General features: G+C 40.9%; 1 protein-coding gene across 1 annotated transcript in view; it reads left to right on the forward strand.

Annotated features, from left to right (window-relative positions):
• The window catches only part of TTC33 (tetratricopeptide repeat domain 33), a 39,209-nt gene extending 26,996 nt beyond the window's left edge, over positions 1–12,213 (forward strand). The window contains exons 4-5 of the mRNA XM_032214063.1: positions 947–1,078; positions 11,362–12,213. Coding sequence (XP_032069954.1) covers positions 947–1,078; positions 11,362–11,706 — 477 coding nt within the window. The 3' untranslated portion in view covers positions 11,707–12,213. The remainder of the gene's footprint in view (positions 1–946; positions 1,079–11,361) is intronic.
• The last annotated feature ends 3,193 nt before the right edge of the window (positions 12,214–15,406 follow it).

Below are 15,406 nucleotides of genomic sequence, written 5' to 3' on the forward strand. Positions count from 1 at the left end.
TCTCGGATGAAGGCGGCGATCGGAACCAGAATTTCCATCGTAAGCAATGCAGTCATAAAGTATGATGTCACATGACCCCATTTCTTAGTGACAGCAATCCTGGCACTCGCTATTGTCATTGTTAAGCAAGGATCATGGGATTTAAGCAAGGACTTCCTTATAACTTCATGTCAGCTTGCAGTAAGCAAAGTCCGCGGGGAAGGCAGCAAGCAGTCACAAGGCCCAGAACGCATAAACAAATCAATAGGCAGATAAACATGGCTGTTGCAGAGTGGGAGAGGGTATGGGAATGGGTGGCACAACGTGAGCCTAGCGGGTGGGCGTGGCTGCTGCTGGTGCTCAGGCAGTCACAGTAGATGTGCTTTATGTGTAAAAAGCTATGAGAGTGAATGCAATTTATCAGAGTGACTTGTGACCTTCCCTGCTGGTTTCTCTCTCTCTCTCTCTCACACACACACACGGCGCAAAGAGCCATAGAAAGATACATGCTTGGTATCACAAGACAAGATAGAAAGATCTGCACATGAATTAAAGAGAACGAATGAAAGTATATGATATCATCAAGAGAGTAAACAAAATGGAAATGGGCAAGAAGAACGTAGCAAGAAGAACTGATGGCAGGTGGACCAAGGCAGTCATAGAATGAATCCATTTGATAAAAAGTGTCCATGAAACAAGATGGATTGATGACATCAGCAAGTATTGCGGCTCCAATTGGTCCCCTGTAATGTTTCCGGCTATCTTTTCACCTGGAAGTTTTGGTCATTCTGTTATTAATCTCTCCAGGGCTATACAAGATATATTCTTCTGGTTGACCATTTTCTTTTTTTTAAATTTGTAACTCATCCAAAAATGTTGGGAAGCTTTGAAATTTGTATAAAATCAAAGAAGAAAAACAATGTCTGAAGTTTAGGTCTTTCTCCCACCCACCCCCCTTTCTATTTAGGTTCTGATGTCTCTGCATGAAATGTTTCCTGCAGTCCAGGCAGCAGAAATGGCTGTGCAGAGAGATTCCCATTCTTGGGAAGCATGGCAAACGCTGGGGCGGGCCCAGCTTGGATTAGGAGAAATCACATTGGTAAGTATAAACAGAGAATTGGGTAGTACTTTTGACAGCTATTTATACACCTGTGAAAAAACCATTGCTTCAGGAACTTACACAAATTTCTGTAAAGAGGAGAGAATCAGAGGTAATTAATTATTTCATAGGCACAATGACAACCATGGGCTTGTTCCAGATCTTCATGGACCTGTCTTAGATAGGATGCAGGTATCTGCCAGGTATCTGGTTTTTATCTTAAAGCCAGGTGAATTGTGACCTGAAAGTGCAGTATATTGCCAGTCTTGTTGTAGTCAGACCAGTCTAGTATCTGGAGCTTTCTGTCCCACTGCTTTCCACAGAGAGGAAAGACTTATACTCGGTCCTCCCCAGGTACCTGATATGGCCAGCTGGTTTTCATAGAGCATTTATGATTTTCCCAATGGACTAGCAAGTAGCTTGGTTGAGTACCTGGTCAAATTCTGGAATGCAAGACCAAAAAGAATATGTGAAAAGATTTCTACTGAATAGCCTCCTGCTCCAGTGTGGTTTAGAGTTTCTCATCCTGCTTATAGGGAATGGGTTTCTAATTCTGGAAGAATGTTGATTGACCACTGTGATGAGTAGAGTAGAATTAGAATTAGGAATAGGAATACGACAGGTAGGCCCCGGTATGGGCGTACTGGTGCCTGCCAGGAGCACTGGGTACCATTCCGGTATGGTGCTCCAGAGGGCCCACCTGCCTGCCTGCAGTCCTTACCTGTATTTGAGCTCTTTGGGGCTTCCACATATGTGCACGGAGCATATGGTGCCTGCGCAATGCTCCACCGAGCAGCTGGAGCGTCATGGAGACATCGCGGAGCATCACAGGAGGTAAGGACACATGTGCGCGCTGCACACATGTGCGCGTTCATGTGGAGGACGCCAGGCCCCATTGTACCATACCAATTGCAATGGGATCCGGAACCTACCACTGGAATAAGAATAGAACAGAACCTTGGAGGTCTTTTAGTCCAGCCTCCTGCTCAAGCAGGAGACCCTATACCATTTCAGACAAATTTGACAATGTTAATTGTAGAATAAAACCACTGATATTCAATCAGAGCTAGAAGCTAGTTGGACAGAGTTGACAGAGATGCTGAGGTAAAAATCTAGCAATGTTATTTGGGATCTGTATTTGTTGACCTTCAGGAAGTGGACAGGTTCAATACTGAATTCTAGAGCCTTCCCAAGTTCCCAATCGAGCATTTGTTGAGCAAGATCTACCTGTAGTTTCCAACTTCTGGAAAATTATTTTATATACAAGTAGTCATCAGCTTACAGTAGTTCATTTAGTCAACTGCTAGTTTGAAGTTACAATGACATTGAAAAAGTGACTTATGTCTGTTTTTCACACTTACAACTCTTTTAGCATTACCATGGGGTCATATAATCAAAATTCAAAGACTTGGCAACTGACTCATATTTATGACAGATGCAGTGTCCTGGGGTCATGCAATCACCTTATGCCGCCTTCTGATAAGCAAAGTCAATGGAGAAGACAGTTGTACTTAACAATGGTGTTACTATTGTTAACAACTGCAATGATTCGCTTAACCACTGTGGCAAGAAAGGTCATAAAGTTGGGCAAAAGGCACTCAACATCTGTCTTAGTTAGCAACAGAAATTTTGGGCTCAGTCGTGGTCATACGTCGAGGACTGCCTGTATATTTTATCAAATACTAAAACCTATGGAAGCTACAGAGTTAGTTGTTCCTTCTTGCATATTTAATGCACGTACAAGTGACTAGATAAAAGATGTGATAGCAATAACACTTAGACTTATATAGTGCTTTACAGTGCTTATAGCCCTCTCTAAGCAGTTTACAGAGTCAACATATTGTCCCCAATAGCTAACACACCCTGTTAGTTAATCTGCAGTATCTCACTTTAGTTTTCAAGTCTTGTAAGATTTCCTGGAACTTTTTCTTAATCTAGCTTGATTGTGAAAGAGACTGTGCAAGCAGAATTCCAGCTGGACTGTGATCCAATTATATTAGGAATTTGGTTGTAATCCTAGAATTTATTAACTTTGAATTCATCCCAAATGGTTGCTAATTTGCTCTTAATTTAACATTATGTTTTTCAAACTTCCTGCCTTCCAGAAATTGCTTCTACATCCACTTAATTTCTGGGCCATCCAAAGCATTCATTCCGGAAGATCTGGATATTACAAAGGATTCTGCTTCATAGTTCAGTTATACAAGAAAAGACATAAGACATGATTTTTCACTGACGATACAAGTATGCACCCATGGTTAGTCTGGCAAACATTCCTGTGAGAAATGGAAAGGCAGATTTCTCCAGGTTGCTAATGTTCATTTATTACATTTTCTTTTCATTTCTTTCATGAAATAAAACATTTCTTCTGATGTGGAGAAATGATCAAGTATTTCACAAACGTATCACCAAGTTACCAAGGCTTTCTGCTTTCATTGAAACATGTACATATTAATTTTGACCAGAACTGGGAGGAAGATATAAACAAACACGTTTTGGTTAAGCTTCAGTACAAACTTTAAACAATCAAAAATTTAATTAATTATAAAAAGAGACAACTTGCATCTATTCCTAAATTACTTGCATCCTGAATCACATTTGAATCACCCTGACAGTTTAATAACCATATATTGAATTACTTTGGTAGTATTCTTCACATGGTATTTCTTGATGTTTTTTTTTCTCTTTTAAATTTCTCTACACTGTTTTCCTCCAAATATTTTATTCTCGTATCCTCATTTCTCTTGCTCTAGAAAAGTTTCCATTGCAACTTATGTAAAAGTTTCATTGTGACTTTGCGTGGAAAACACCATGCTTTTTCCTGCTGCAGCCTTAAAATAGGGAATTTTCTTTGTATGAAATGAAGCAATGGAGTATTTCAGTCACTCCCATGTTTTCAAGTAGGAATACTGGGGTGTTCATATATATATAGTCAGACGTGTAATCTCTGGGTATGAAAACCAATGTGAGTTGAATCTGTTAGTGTGTTTCTAAGAAGTTATTTGAATGTTTGGTAATGTCAGTAGTGATTTATATTCCAGGATGAAGAGAGAAATTAAGAATTTTTTTCATTTATGAAAATTGCTGCCTTATTGCCTATAACTAATATTGCTGCAATAGTAAATCTACAGTGTATTTATATTTGTCAAGGATCTTTAGGTATTGATGTGATCTTTGAAGACAGGATTTTTGATAATGGTGGTGAATTGAGGAAATGTGCTTAACAACTATAGTAGATTTTGCACTCTAGAGCAGGGGTGTCAAATTCACAGCAGCATCACGTGACAAATCGGGACACTTCCTCTTTGTTAAACCGCGTGGGCGTAGCCAGCAGGTGATGTATTCGGGCCACGAGTTTGACAGCCCTGTTCTAGAGTTTAAAAGCTACACCTGGGTGAAAAGTTTCACTATCTACTCAGCCAGGCATCTCTGGCACAAGAGCAGTGGATATTAAGTACCACAGCCTGGATTGCATTCATTTATCCATTCACTCATTCATTTAACTTGTATGGTCGCCCATATAAAACAAGTGACTCTGGGCAACAAACAGGCACACACGCAAAAACATACACTGTGTGTGTGTGTGTGTGCGCGCGCGCGCATCTATATGTCTGTCTGTCTGTCTCTCTCTCTCTCTATCATCTATCCATCCATCCATCCATTCATTCATCCATCCATCCATCCATCTTATCTATACTGTATATGTCAAAGCACCTAATATGCCCAAATATAGGAGGGAGCATACCCTAGGAGCCTTCCAGGCAGAAAACCAAATGCAACACATATAGCAATAGCAATAGCAGTTAGACTTATATACCGCTTCATAGGGCTTTCAGCCCTCTCTAAGGGGTTTACAGAGTCAGCATATTGCCCCCAACAACAATCTGGGTCCTCATTTTACCCACCTCGGAAGAATGGAAGGCTGAGTCAACCCTGAGCCGGTGAGATTTGAACAGCCGAACTGCAGAACTGCAGTCAGCTGAAGTAGTCTGCAGTGCTGCATTTAACCACTGCACCACCTCGGCTCTGACATATGCAACACACACACACACACACACACACACAATTATAAATGTTAACCAGAAAAGAGGGTTCACTCCCTTGGGACCCCAGACCCTGCACATAACCAGGTTTTTTAAGGCCTTCCATAAGGCCTGCAGAGTTTGGCCATTCTAATCTTTAAGAGGAGAATGTTCCAGAGGGCAGACATTATCGCAGAAAAGGTACAGCTCCTAGTCCCCACCCGCTGATATTCCTTGGCTGATGGGACCTGGAATATGCCCATCCTGCAAGACTGGATTGCAAAAGGTATAAATGACTAGGAGAAGATAACTGAACCTAAGCTAGGAAGGACTTTAAAGATGACTATCAGTACCTTGAATTGCATCTGGCCATGAATGCAGCTCATGAAGCTGTGGTGTTACATGTGTTGAGTAACCAACACCATTTCCAATCTTCCAGTTGCATTCTGCACCAGCTGAAGCTTCTGAATGTTCTTTAACAGTAATCCAGACAGGAGGATTTATGATCCTTTCAGCAGAAGGCCTACAAGAGCCAGAACCACGTTGAACTCTTTTTTTATATATATCCAGGGTATTTTTCATAGAATCTGTTTGTCTAGTTAGTAGCAATCTACTGCTGCTGTTTCCTTAATCTTGTTCACCTCTGAGCTTCTACCTGGGCTTCACTAGCCCAATCAGGCCTACCTCCAGACAAGTGGTGGGTTCCAGATCCAATTGCAACCGGTATGCTGCAACAGGGCCTGGTGCCCACCATGTGCACGCGCGTAGCATGCACATGCATACTTAGCCCCCGCAACCCTCCAGCTCCTCGGAAGAGCATCGCGCAGGCGCCGTATGCTCTGCACGTGCACGAAAGCCCCAATCGGCTCAAATACAGATAAGGTGGGTAGGTTGATGGGTAGGCCCACCGGAACATTGTACCGGAATGGTACCTGGTGCTCCCAGCAGGCACTGGTATGCTCATACTGGGGTGTACCGGTCGTATCACACCACTGCTCTAGCCTAAAACGTCCATTTTCCTCTCAACCATCCATCTAGGTCAGAGAGATAGCTCACAAGAAGGAGTCCAAAGTTCTAGCAATATTTGAAGAACTACAGGCTTGCTACGTTGTGCTGTTTTAGCATTATGCTGTAATAAATATAGAAACATCAGCAAAATCAACATTGTAGTTAGCAGTGAGTTCACAAAAGTTTAGCAACATGTCCCGAAACCTGAGTTACACCGTCTTAAGTTCATAAGCAACTAGTTAGGCAACTTTTGTTATGATTTCAAATAGAACGTGTTGTTTAGACTCTCTATGTTCATGGGTCCATTGCTAATATCAGCATCAGCTGTCACATTTATTGCATCATATTAGGCAGATGTTAATTCCAATACAAAATGTGATCTCTTCAGGAAGAGTGGGGGATTTTGTTGGACAGAAAGATTTTGATAAATAACATATCCCTTGCAGTCAGGCTTCATTAGCTAGACTTTCTTTTGCAAGGTACTAAATAAGTTTTAATAATTGATGGCATCTGAGCGGAGGGAATCTGGTGATCAGATAATCCTGATATTAGGGAATTAATGAGAATTGCCAAATTGCCGAAAGAAAGACCAATAAAAACACAATGATGAAAAATGCAGGAATAGGCAAAATGCAATTCTACTTCCTGGATTAAAAGCTACTTTGTGATTGCTACTCCATTTTCAGTTGATATGGCATTGTTTAGCCAAAAATGTATTCTACAATTCTGTGTTTTTTTATGATAATGAACAAGAAACTCTTGCTGGTATTAATGTGTTCATAGTTCTATTAGATTGTGAAAGGCTAAAAGATTTCTCAAACTTTTTGATGAATAATATAGAGTCAAGCATACTTAAAATTCCAAAAATGAATAATGAGTGAGATTAAGATAATTTTTTTTCATAAACACACCAATTTCAGCATACAGCTGAAAGGCTATTTTTGATAACTACTTAGATGGTAAAGAGAACATAATGTTATATATCTGAAAATATTTATTACATTTTATTGTGGAAGGAAAAATGTTCAAAATCCTTCCTTTTCTTCCCACATTGCAAAGAAAATCTCAATAAGAATTATATTTATAAAAAAAGAAAATGTTGTGCCAAGTGCTTATAACGCACTAAATTAGAAAAAAAAAGGACTTTGGTAATCCATGAATCAATACACAAACCAAGCTGGGTGCAAGAAAACTAGATTGGCTAGAGGAGATTACTACACATCAAATTGCACTAAAACCTGAATTATTTTTGTTAGGGATTATAAAAGGAAATTATGAAAAAACTACATAGATACTTAATTTTACATATCGTTACGGCAGCGAGAATTACATTCGCACAAAACTGGAAAAATAATTACATGCCAACAGAAGAAAATGTAATTAAAAAAATATTGGAATGTGCAGAGATGGATAGGCTCACGAAAGAACTGAAAGAGAAAGACGAATCTGAATATTACTCCGTATGGGGTTTATTGTACAATTGGCTAGAGGAAAGGAGGGGAAAAGCAGGAAAGCAAAAAAGAAAGGAAGAAAGATCAACAAAACAATAGACAACTACAAAACCAGAAAAGAATTAAAAGATTGAAATATTAGATAGACTATAGCAAATAAATATTACACAAAAATGATGTAAATGTAGTAAAAACTGTTATATATAGAATATATAGAATATTATATATAGAATGAAAACAAATGTATGAAATAATGTAAATGCACAAATATATGAAGTCATAGTTATAAAAGATTTATTTGTATAGATAAAACCGACACAACAAATAGGTAAAAAAATGTAATGTGTTGCAAAGATGTGAAGTTTGTACAAACAAAATAAAATTAATTATTAATTTAAAAAAAGAAAACTGGTTTTCCCATTGTACTATGGCACATGTGCCAGAGGTGACATGCCAAACCCTCTGTGGGCACATGCGCCGTCACCAGCTGTTGTTCTGGTTTCCGGCCAGCTGGTCTGTTCGGGCACCGGAGCCAGAAAATGGCCAGAAAATGCCCCACAAAATGGCCAAAAAACAGGCAACATGCGCTGGCCAGTGCTCATGTGTATGCTGGAAACCCAAAGACCATCTGGCCAGTGCGTACTGCAGCACACATGCAGATGTGTTCCACATTGATCACTCGGTGCCGAAAAGGTTCCCCATCACTGCACTATGGGATAGCCTCAGTTAATTGATTATATTTCATGAATGTACTTTCTCATAAGCCCACAGAAACATGGAGACGAAGCTGATAGCACTTTGGCCTGTTAGCGTATATGAGAGTCAGTGGGAGACCTCTGCATAGTGTATTCAGCTTTTATTTTCTTCTATTAGATGGCTGCCAATTTATATGGAAACCTATTTTCTGCCTGTCCTGTATATATAATAGGCCTTCTCCCTTTTATGGTGATAATGATTCCTGATACTGAAAATAAAAATATTCAAAGTCCTATTCAATCATTTCTGGAAAAGCTAGAAATAGTTTTCCATTTCTGCAGCTATTAATAATTCAGATAGTTCTAAAGAATGGCCTTCTATAATCTGGTTAACTAAATCTTCCACAATTTTGACCGTGGTCGAAATGACGTGCATCATCAGATTGGAAAAAATCATCTTACAGAGTAGCACCTCACCTTATTTGCAGGAATTATTGTGGTTCTTCTGATTAGTTTTTGCTAATACTGTAGAAACATACAGTGTAAAATAACTTCCTGAAGTATACCATCTTCCCCTGGTCATGAAGAGGTGGACTACAAGGCTATCCAAGACTGCATGGAATCCTCCTCATTATTTTTGTGTGCCCAGGAGCTGTTTCTGATTCCAGTTGTCAAAAATGAATTGTAGAGTGTCCTGCCATTGTGACACAAGATATATATGGAAACTCTTAACATATGCCCTAAAATAGTTGGGCATATTTTTCCCCAAATCAACAACCACACAAACTCTTCACAAAAAGATTAAGAAAAGATAAACCAGGGATGGCTAATCTTTTTGTCGTAGCATGCCCACACCCATAATGCAATACATGTGTGACACACCCTGTGTGCCCCATCCCCCTGTGCATGCACACGCTCACCATGCCCCTCCATACATGTGCAAGCCACACACACACATACACACATCCTGGTTTTGGGCGTAGCAGGCCTCCCTGAAGCCGCCTGGTACCAAAAATGGGGTGTGGGAGGTTGCGTCGCCCCCACGCTCCCCACCCCCACACATGCATGCATGACCCACCCCCACACATGCATGCGCATCTCCCACATGCGCCCCTCCCCCCACATGCACGGCAGAGACCCGAAAATCAGCTTGCCAGTGGTGGAGCTGAGCTGGGGAGACTGCTTGTGTGCCTGTAGAGGGCTCCGCGTGCCCCCTTTGGCACGCATGCCACATGTTTGCCATCATGGAGATTTCTGCCCTCATGTATCAATGGCCCTATCCACTTTAATCTTCTACCACCCTATATATATTGTCAAGTGCAATGATGTGAATTTTCTCAAACTCATTGAGGATATATTCCAAAAAGTGTTTGAGGTAAAACTGTAATATGAGTTCCTTTCTGTTTGCATTTAAATTCAGTGCAGTTAATTGATTTTTTCATCCCATCATATATATCTATATATCTATACACACACACACAGAGACAGACACACACACACACCATTTTTAATATGACTGTAGCAAAAAAAAAACTCAATACTTTGGCCATCTAATGAGAAGGAAGGACTCAATGGAGAAGAGCCTAATGCTGGGAAAGATTGAGGGCAAGAGAAGAAGGGGACGACAGAGAATGAGGTGGCTGGATGGAGTTACTGAAGCAGTAGGCATGAGCTTAAATGGACTCAGGGTGATGGTAGAGGACAGGAAGGCTTGGAGGAACGTTGTCCATGGGATCGGGATGGGTCGGACACGACTTTGTGACTAACAACAACAAGCAAAAAATAACTCAAAAATCTCTGGAGAGTAGATTTTTTGTGACAATTGTGGTCCTAGAATTTTGGTGTGTCTGTACCTCAGTGGATGAAAATCAGAATTTCCCTTCAGTGCTTCTTAATGGTCAGCATTCTCTCAAAAACCTAAAATGAGAAGAGTCCTTTTTTCCTGAAATATGAAATCTGGAAGTTTTCCTGACTCTTGTAGGAAGTGAATTCAATACCATGGTTTAATTACATAGTTCAGGATTTAATTATATTTTTCATCATGGTTTAAAGTCTATGTTTGACCTAGTGAATTATATTTTTATCCACATAAAACTAATAATCCATATATACTATTAGAATAAAGGGGCTTAGTAATTCAGATTCATAAAAATAACTAGTATTCATACTACACAATTATACGGTGATAAATGTATGCCTTGGGGACCTCATTAAAAAGAAAGAAAATTAAAATAGTCCTTTTGTATTTTGTAACACTGAATTATTTTCACATTTATTCACAATCTAAGCAATCTATTGATCTAACAGTTGTTGATAGGTCCTGGACTGCAGAGAATTGAGCAGAATTATTTCAAATGCTTGTAAGGTCTGCTTGAACATTTATGCAGACAATTGTTATACATTTAACAAGATAAACAGTTGAATCTGTAATTCAAAGTTTTGGGGGAGATGTTGCAATAATCAAGACATCACTGAATGAAAGAAATGTTTTTCCATGATAATGAGGCTGTAAATGTCTTAACACATTTCCCCCGCCCCTCTGGATCAGAAGGAATAGAATTTTTTTATAAGTACTTCTGGTATTTTTGAAGAACCCTATAAAATGAAATAACTGTCATGTTAGACATTTGATGTATCAGAATGTTTCCAGGTTGCACAAAACTTTTTAAAAAATATCAAAGTCTGAAATAAATCCAAATCTGATTATATGCACTGCCATAGAAATAAATAAATAACCCCAGGAACAATATAGCACATTGTAAAGCCACTTTTAAAACTAGTAATTGTTTAAAGGAAGAGCTCAAGATAGCATTCACTGCCGGCCTTGGATATGTTGAGTTGAATTTTAATATGCCCAGTTCAAATCCAAAACTTGAACCACGGACCAAAGCCACCAATGAATATGTTGCTTGTGTTTCCAACTGGATCATACTTGGCCACACATTTGAAAAGATCAGACTTTGTATTCGGTATAAGCAGAATCCATACAAACCCATTAGATTCTTAACACCGTTCCATAATACATCGCTTAACTCTTTCAAGGCATGAAAGTATTGATGGGTTGGCAGATGCTAATGGCTGTGTTTTCCTGCTTGTTTTTTTTTCAGGCGATTCGAAGTTTCCAGATTGCCTTGCACATCTATCCACTCAACTCTGAATTGTGGAACGAAGATCTTTCCTGGGCCAAAAAATTGCAACAACAGAAAAAAGCAACCAAAACAGAGACAGGAACACAGGGGTCTGAGACGAAAACTTTGGAGGAGCCGATCCCAGATTACGATTTTGAAAGCGATGAGATCTTGGCTGTGTGTGCTGCCATTGCAGAAAAGGAAAAAAGCACTTCGACTAAAAGTGTAGTGATTGTATCAGCTTCGGGGACCGTTGAGACTGTAACCGAACAAGAGGAGCGTGCAACGGTCCCCGATGGTGCTGTGTTTATCAAAGCACGATAATCCACATAGTCCTTTCCTGTAACAGCCATAAATTTGAGGAGTGGCTGTTGCGATTGTTGTTTTACTTGCTTTCCCTTCTGTTGGAGCCTTGCCTTGAGTCACTGAGCAGTGGAGATCCCCATTCCATCAAATTAAACTTTCGGAGGCACAGGGGCAATGCGTCCTATAGGTGTCCAGAGGAGGCAGAATTTGGAAAACCGAACATCGGTAATGTCATTGCTGTTGCCTATTCCCAGATTGAATGCTACTTTGAACAACACCTTTGCAAATGTGGTACCTTCCTAACATGTCCCACAATCCACAGATAGCGTGGTTCATGGGGATGTTAGCTGAGGTTCATGGAAGATGATGTGCAATCCTCCCAAAAGGCATCACCACTGTAGAAACCTGGTGAGGGGTGTGGTGGCCTTGAGGTAGAACTCTTGCTCACAATCAAGAGACTGTGAGTTTGATCCTAGATAGAGACAGATATTTCTCTTTCTGGGCACACTGGGAATATATCTGCTGAATAAAACTCCACATTGGCGACAGGAAGGGCATCTGGCCAGTAAACACTCAGTTCCATTCAGTTGCCCAGACTCCACCCCACAAGGGATTATGGGGTCGTTAAGAGGATGATGACTGTAGAAACCTGGTGTTCAATATAGAAAGAAAACAGAGCAGTCTGGCAATAGTGGCTTTAAAATAGGAACTGGAAGTGTTGAGTCTCTATATGTTTATACTGCCAAAACTTAGAAAAGTGGAATGGCTTTGTAAGCTTGCTAGCAATTCTTGCTAACATCTGGTCTTGCTGTGATGAAGCAAAGCAGGGGAGGAGGCAAAATCTTCACATGCTTGTACAGCTGTGGTACGGAATGTGCTGAACATCTTTCAGTCTAGTCTTTTGAGTCAAAGTCATTCTGTTGTCTTAATATAGTGGCTCTCAGATGTAGTTCTCAGATGCTGCTTTGGATGCAAAATACTCTCCTTGGGTTCCCCCCCCCCTCCAAATCCAGTTTTAAACTACTGTGTAATTCATGCACTCGAACACAATACATAAAGTGGCCTTTATGCTTCCCACTGTCGACGGACTTTTAAAAAGGGATTACTTTCATGACGTTTAAGGTTCAGGTATTCCTTGTTTGGTGAGGATCATTGGGATCAGGAACTCCCATCACTCAGCTACACCATCCATAGAGTGTGATATCATGTGACCACGCCGATTTACCTTGGCAGTTTGGGCTGTCCGGTTGCTGCTGTCAGGTGCAGTTGTAGTGTAACGTGTCATGTGATCACCATTTGCAACCTTCTGCCAGCTTCCTCATAGACTTCGTTGGTGGAAATCACCAGTTACCGTATTTTTCGGAGTATAAGACGTATCTTTTCCCCCTCAGAAAAGAGGGTGAAAATCTGGGTGCGTCTTATACACTGAATACAGCATTTTTGGCCTCCCCAAACCCTGCCCCCTTTGCAAAAATGGTCATGCAAAGAGTTTGGGAGGCTTGCAAAATGCTCCTGGAGGCTGGGGAAGGCAAAAATGAGAGAAAAATGGGGCATTTTTGCACGTTTTTGCCCTCCCCGGCCCCCAGGAGCACTCTACAAGCCTCCCAAAGCCTCTGCGTGCCCTTTTTTGTTGTTGCAAAAAGCAGACTGTTTTTGCCCAGCCCCCAGGTGCACTCTACAAGCTCCCAAAGTCTCTACATGCTCCGCCCTTTTTTTGCAAAAAATGAGGCATGCAGAGGTTTGGGAAGCCTGCAGAGTGCAAAAGCTTTTTTTAAAAAAATTACCGCTTCAAAATCATGGTGCGTCTTAGAGTCCGAAAAATACGTTTCATAGTTCATGAATGGTGGTCATGTGACCTAGGGATGTTGTGACGTCATAATTGCAAACTGGTCATCAAGTGTCAGAATTGCAATTACATAACGGGGGGGGGGGGGAGTGAACGCTGCAACAGCCTCAACTACTAGATATTAAATGAAGTATATTGTTGAGAAAATTTCTGGCCAATTGCTTTTCCAGGGCTTAATCCCACTGCTACAAAGGATTTTTTTTTAAAAGCCCAGATTGATTTTAATCTTTAATCAAAGAAAGAAAGATGAACTTCAGTGGAAGCAATTTGTAACAGCAATTTAAAATAATCTAATTGAAATTGTGTGTATTTAAACGCATCTATTGCAGGATAATGTTGCAAGCAGTATGAAAATGCTGTAGACAAATTATTATATCTAAGCCATCACTCGAGATGAGAGACATGCAAAGAAGTTTACCCCCCCCCCCCCCCCACAAAAACATTCTTTTTAGGGACAGTTTGTTCTGCTGCTTTAGAGTTTAATCCATGTTTGATGTCTTTCTGGAATATTCAGTGGGGAGAAAAGTATGTGTATAATTATGCTTCTTAGGGTAAATCTGGCAATTCCTGTCTAGTTCTTACAGATAAGTTCTATGCATAGCATTTCCTAGGATTAATCCAGAAGCTTTGTTGGTGGCCTCCATAAATTTCTTAAAGCAGAGGCAGTATTAGGCCAGCAGGAACAATTGGTACATTATTCAGAGTTGATTATAATCATTTGAAGCACTGTTTGAAGATAGTGAGTTTTTCTATCGTAGTTTTATCCTCATCCGGTTGATATGAAAAACTTGGCATAAATGTAATTTTCATAAATTTCCACACAAATAAAAAGTTGGACATAAATCACTTAAGCCCTTGTCATGGAACAAATTTGTCTCCCATTTATTCAAGACTGTTTTAGCCGTGTGTGTGTATATATATATATTATTTCAGAATTTCCATTTATTTTAAATAATGGTATCTAACTGTATATAGTACAGGTAGTCCTCGATTTACAACAGTTCATGTAGTGACCATTCAACGTTACAATGTCAGTGAAAAAAAGGGATTTATGACCGTTTTCACATTTACCGTGTTTCCCCGAAAATAAGACATGCCCTGCTAATAAGCCCAATCGGGCTTTTCAGAGCATGCTAATAAGCCCTCCCTTGTAAATAAGCCCGCCCCCAATTATTTAAGCGCATGCGCAACCGGTCCCCGCCATTACCTCTGTACCACCTACTGGTACATTACCTCTGTACCACCTACCGGTGCAGTTTGCGGGGCAAAAAGAGGGATTGCTGCAAAAACAGCGGCAGGCGAAGCAAAGTGCTTCCAACCCCCCGCCATTCCCTCCCGCGCAAAAAGAGCCAGTCGCAAAAACAGCAGCAGGTTTAGCAAAGTGCTTCCACCACCACCCCGTCCTTCCCCACAAAAAGAGCCCAGCGCAAAAAGAGCGGCAGGCCAGCAATGCGATCACCCCCTCCCGCCTGTTCCTTCTCACACAAAAAAACACCGCCCACCCCAATGGTAAAGGTAGCCTGCCTGGTTCCCTTCCCGCTGTCCCTTTAGTGAGGGGTGGCAGATGGGGCGGGGAGAATCAAGGTGTGCCTCTTGCCTTTCCAGGTCCGTTGCATTCCTCGCCTTTTCGCCCATTGAAGCCCCTTGTAAAAAAAAAACCTCGCGAGGTGAACTCATGAGGTTTTTTTTACAAGGGGATTCACTGGACAAAAGGGCGAGGAACCCAACAGACCTGGAAAGATAAGAGGCGTGCCTCGCTTCTCCCCCCCCCCAACCTGCCACCCCTCGCTAAAGGGACGGTGGGGAAGGGAACCAGGCAGGCTGCCTTTACCATTAGGGTGAGGTGTGCGATGTTGGGCTGCGAGACGCGCC

Source organism: Thamnophis elegans, chromosome 3, assembly GCF_009769535.1.
Source record: "Thamnophis elegans isolate rThaEle1 chromosome 3, rThaEle1.pri, whole genome shotgun sequence".
In the NCBI taxonomy this organism is placed as follows: Eukaryota; Metazoa; Chordata; class Lepidosauria; order Squamata; family Colubridae; genus Thamnophis; species Thamnophis elegans.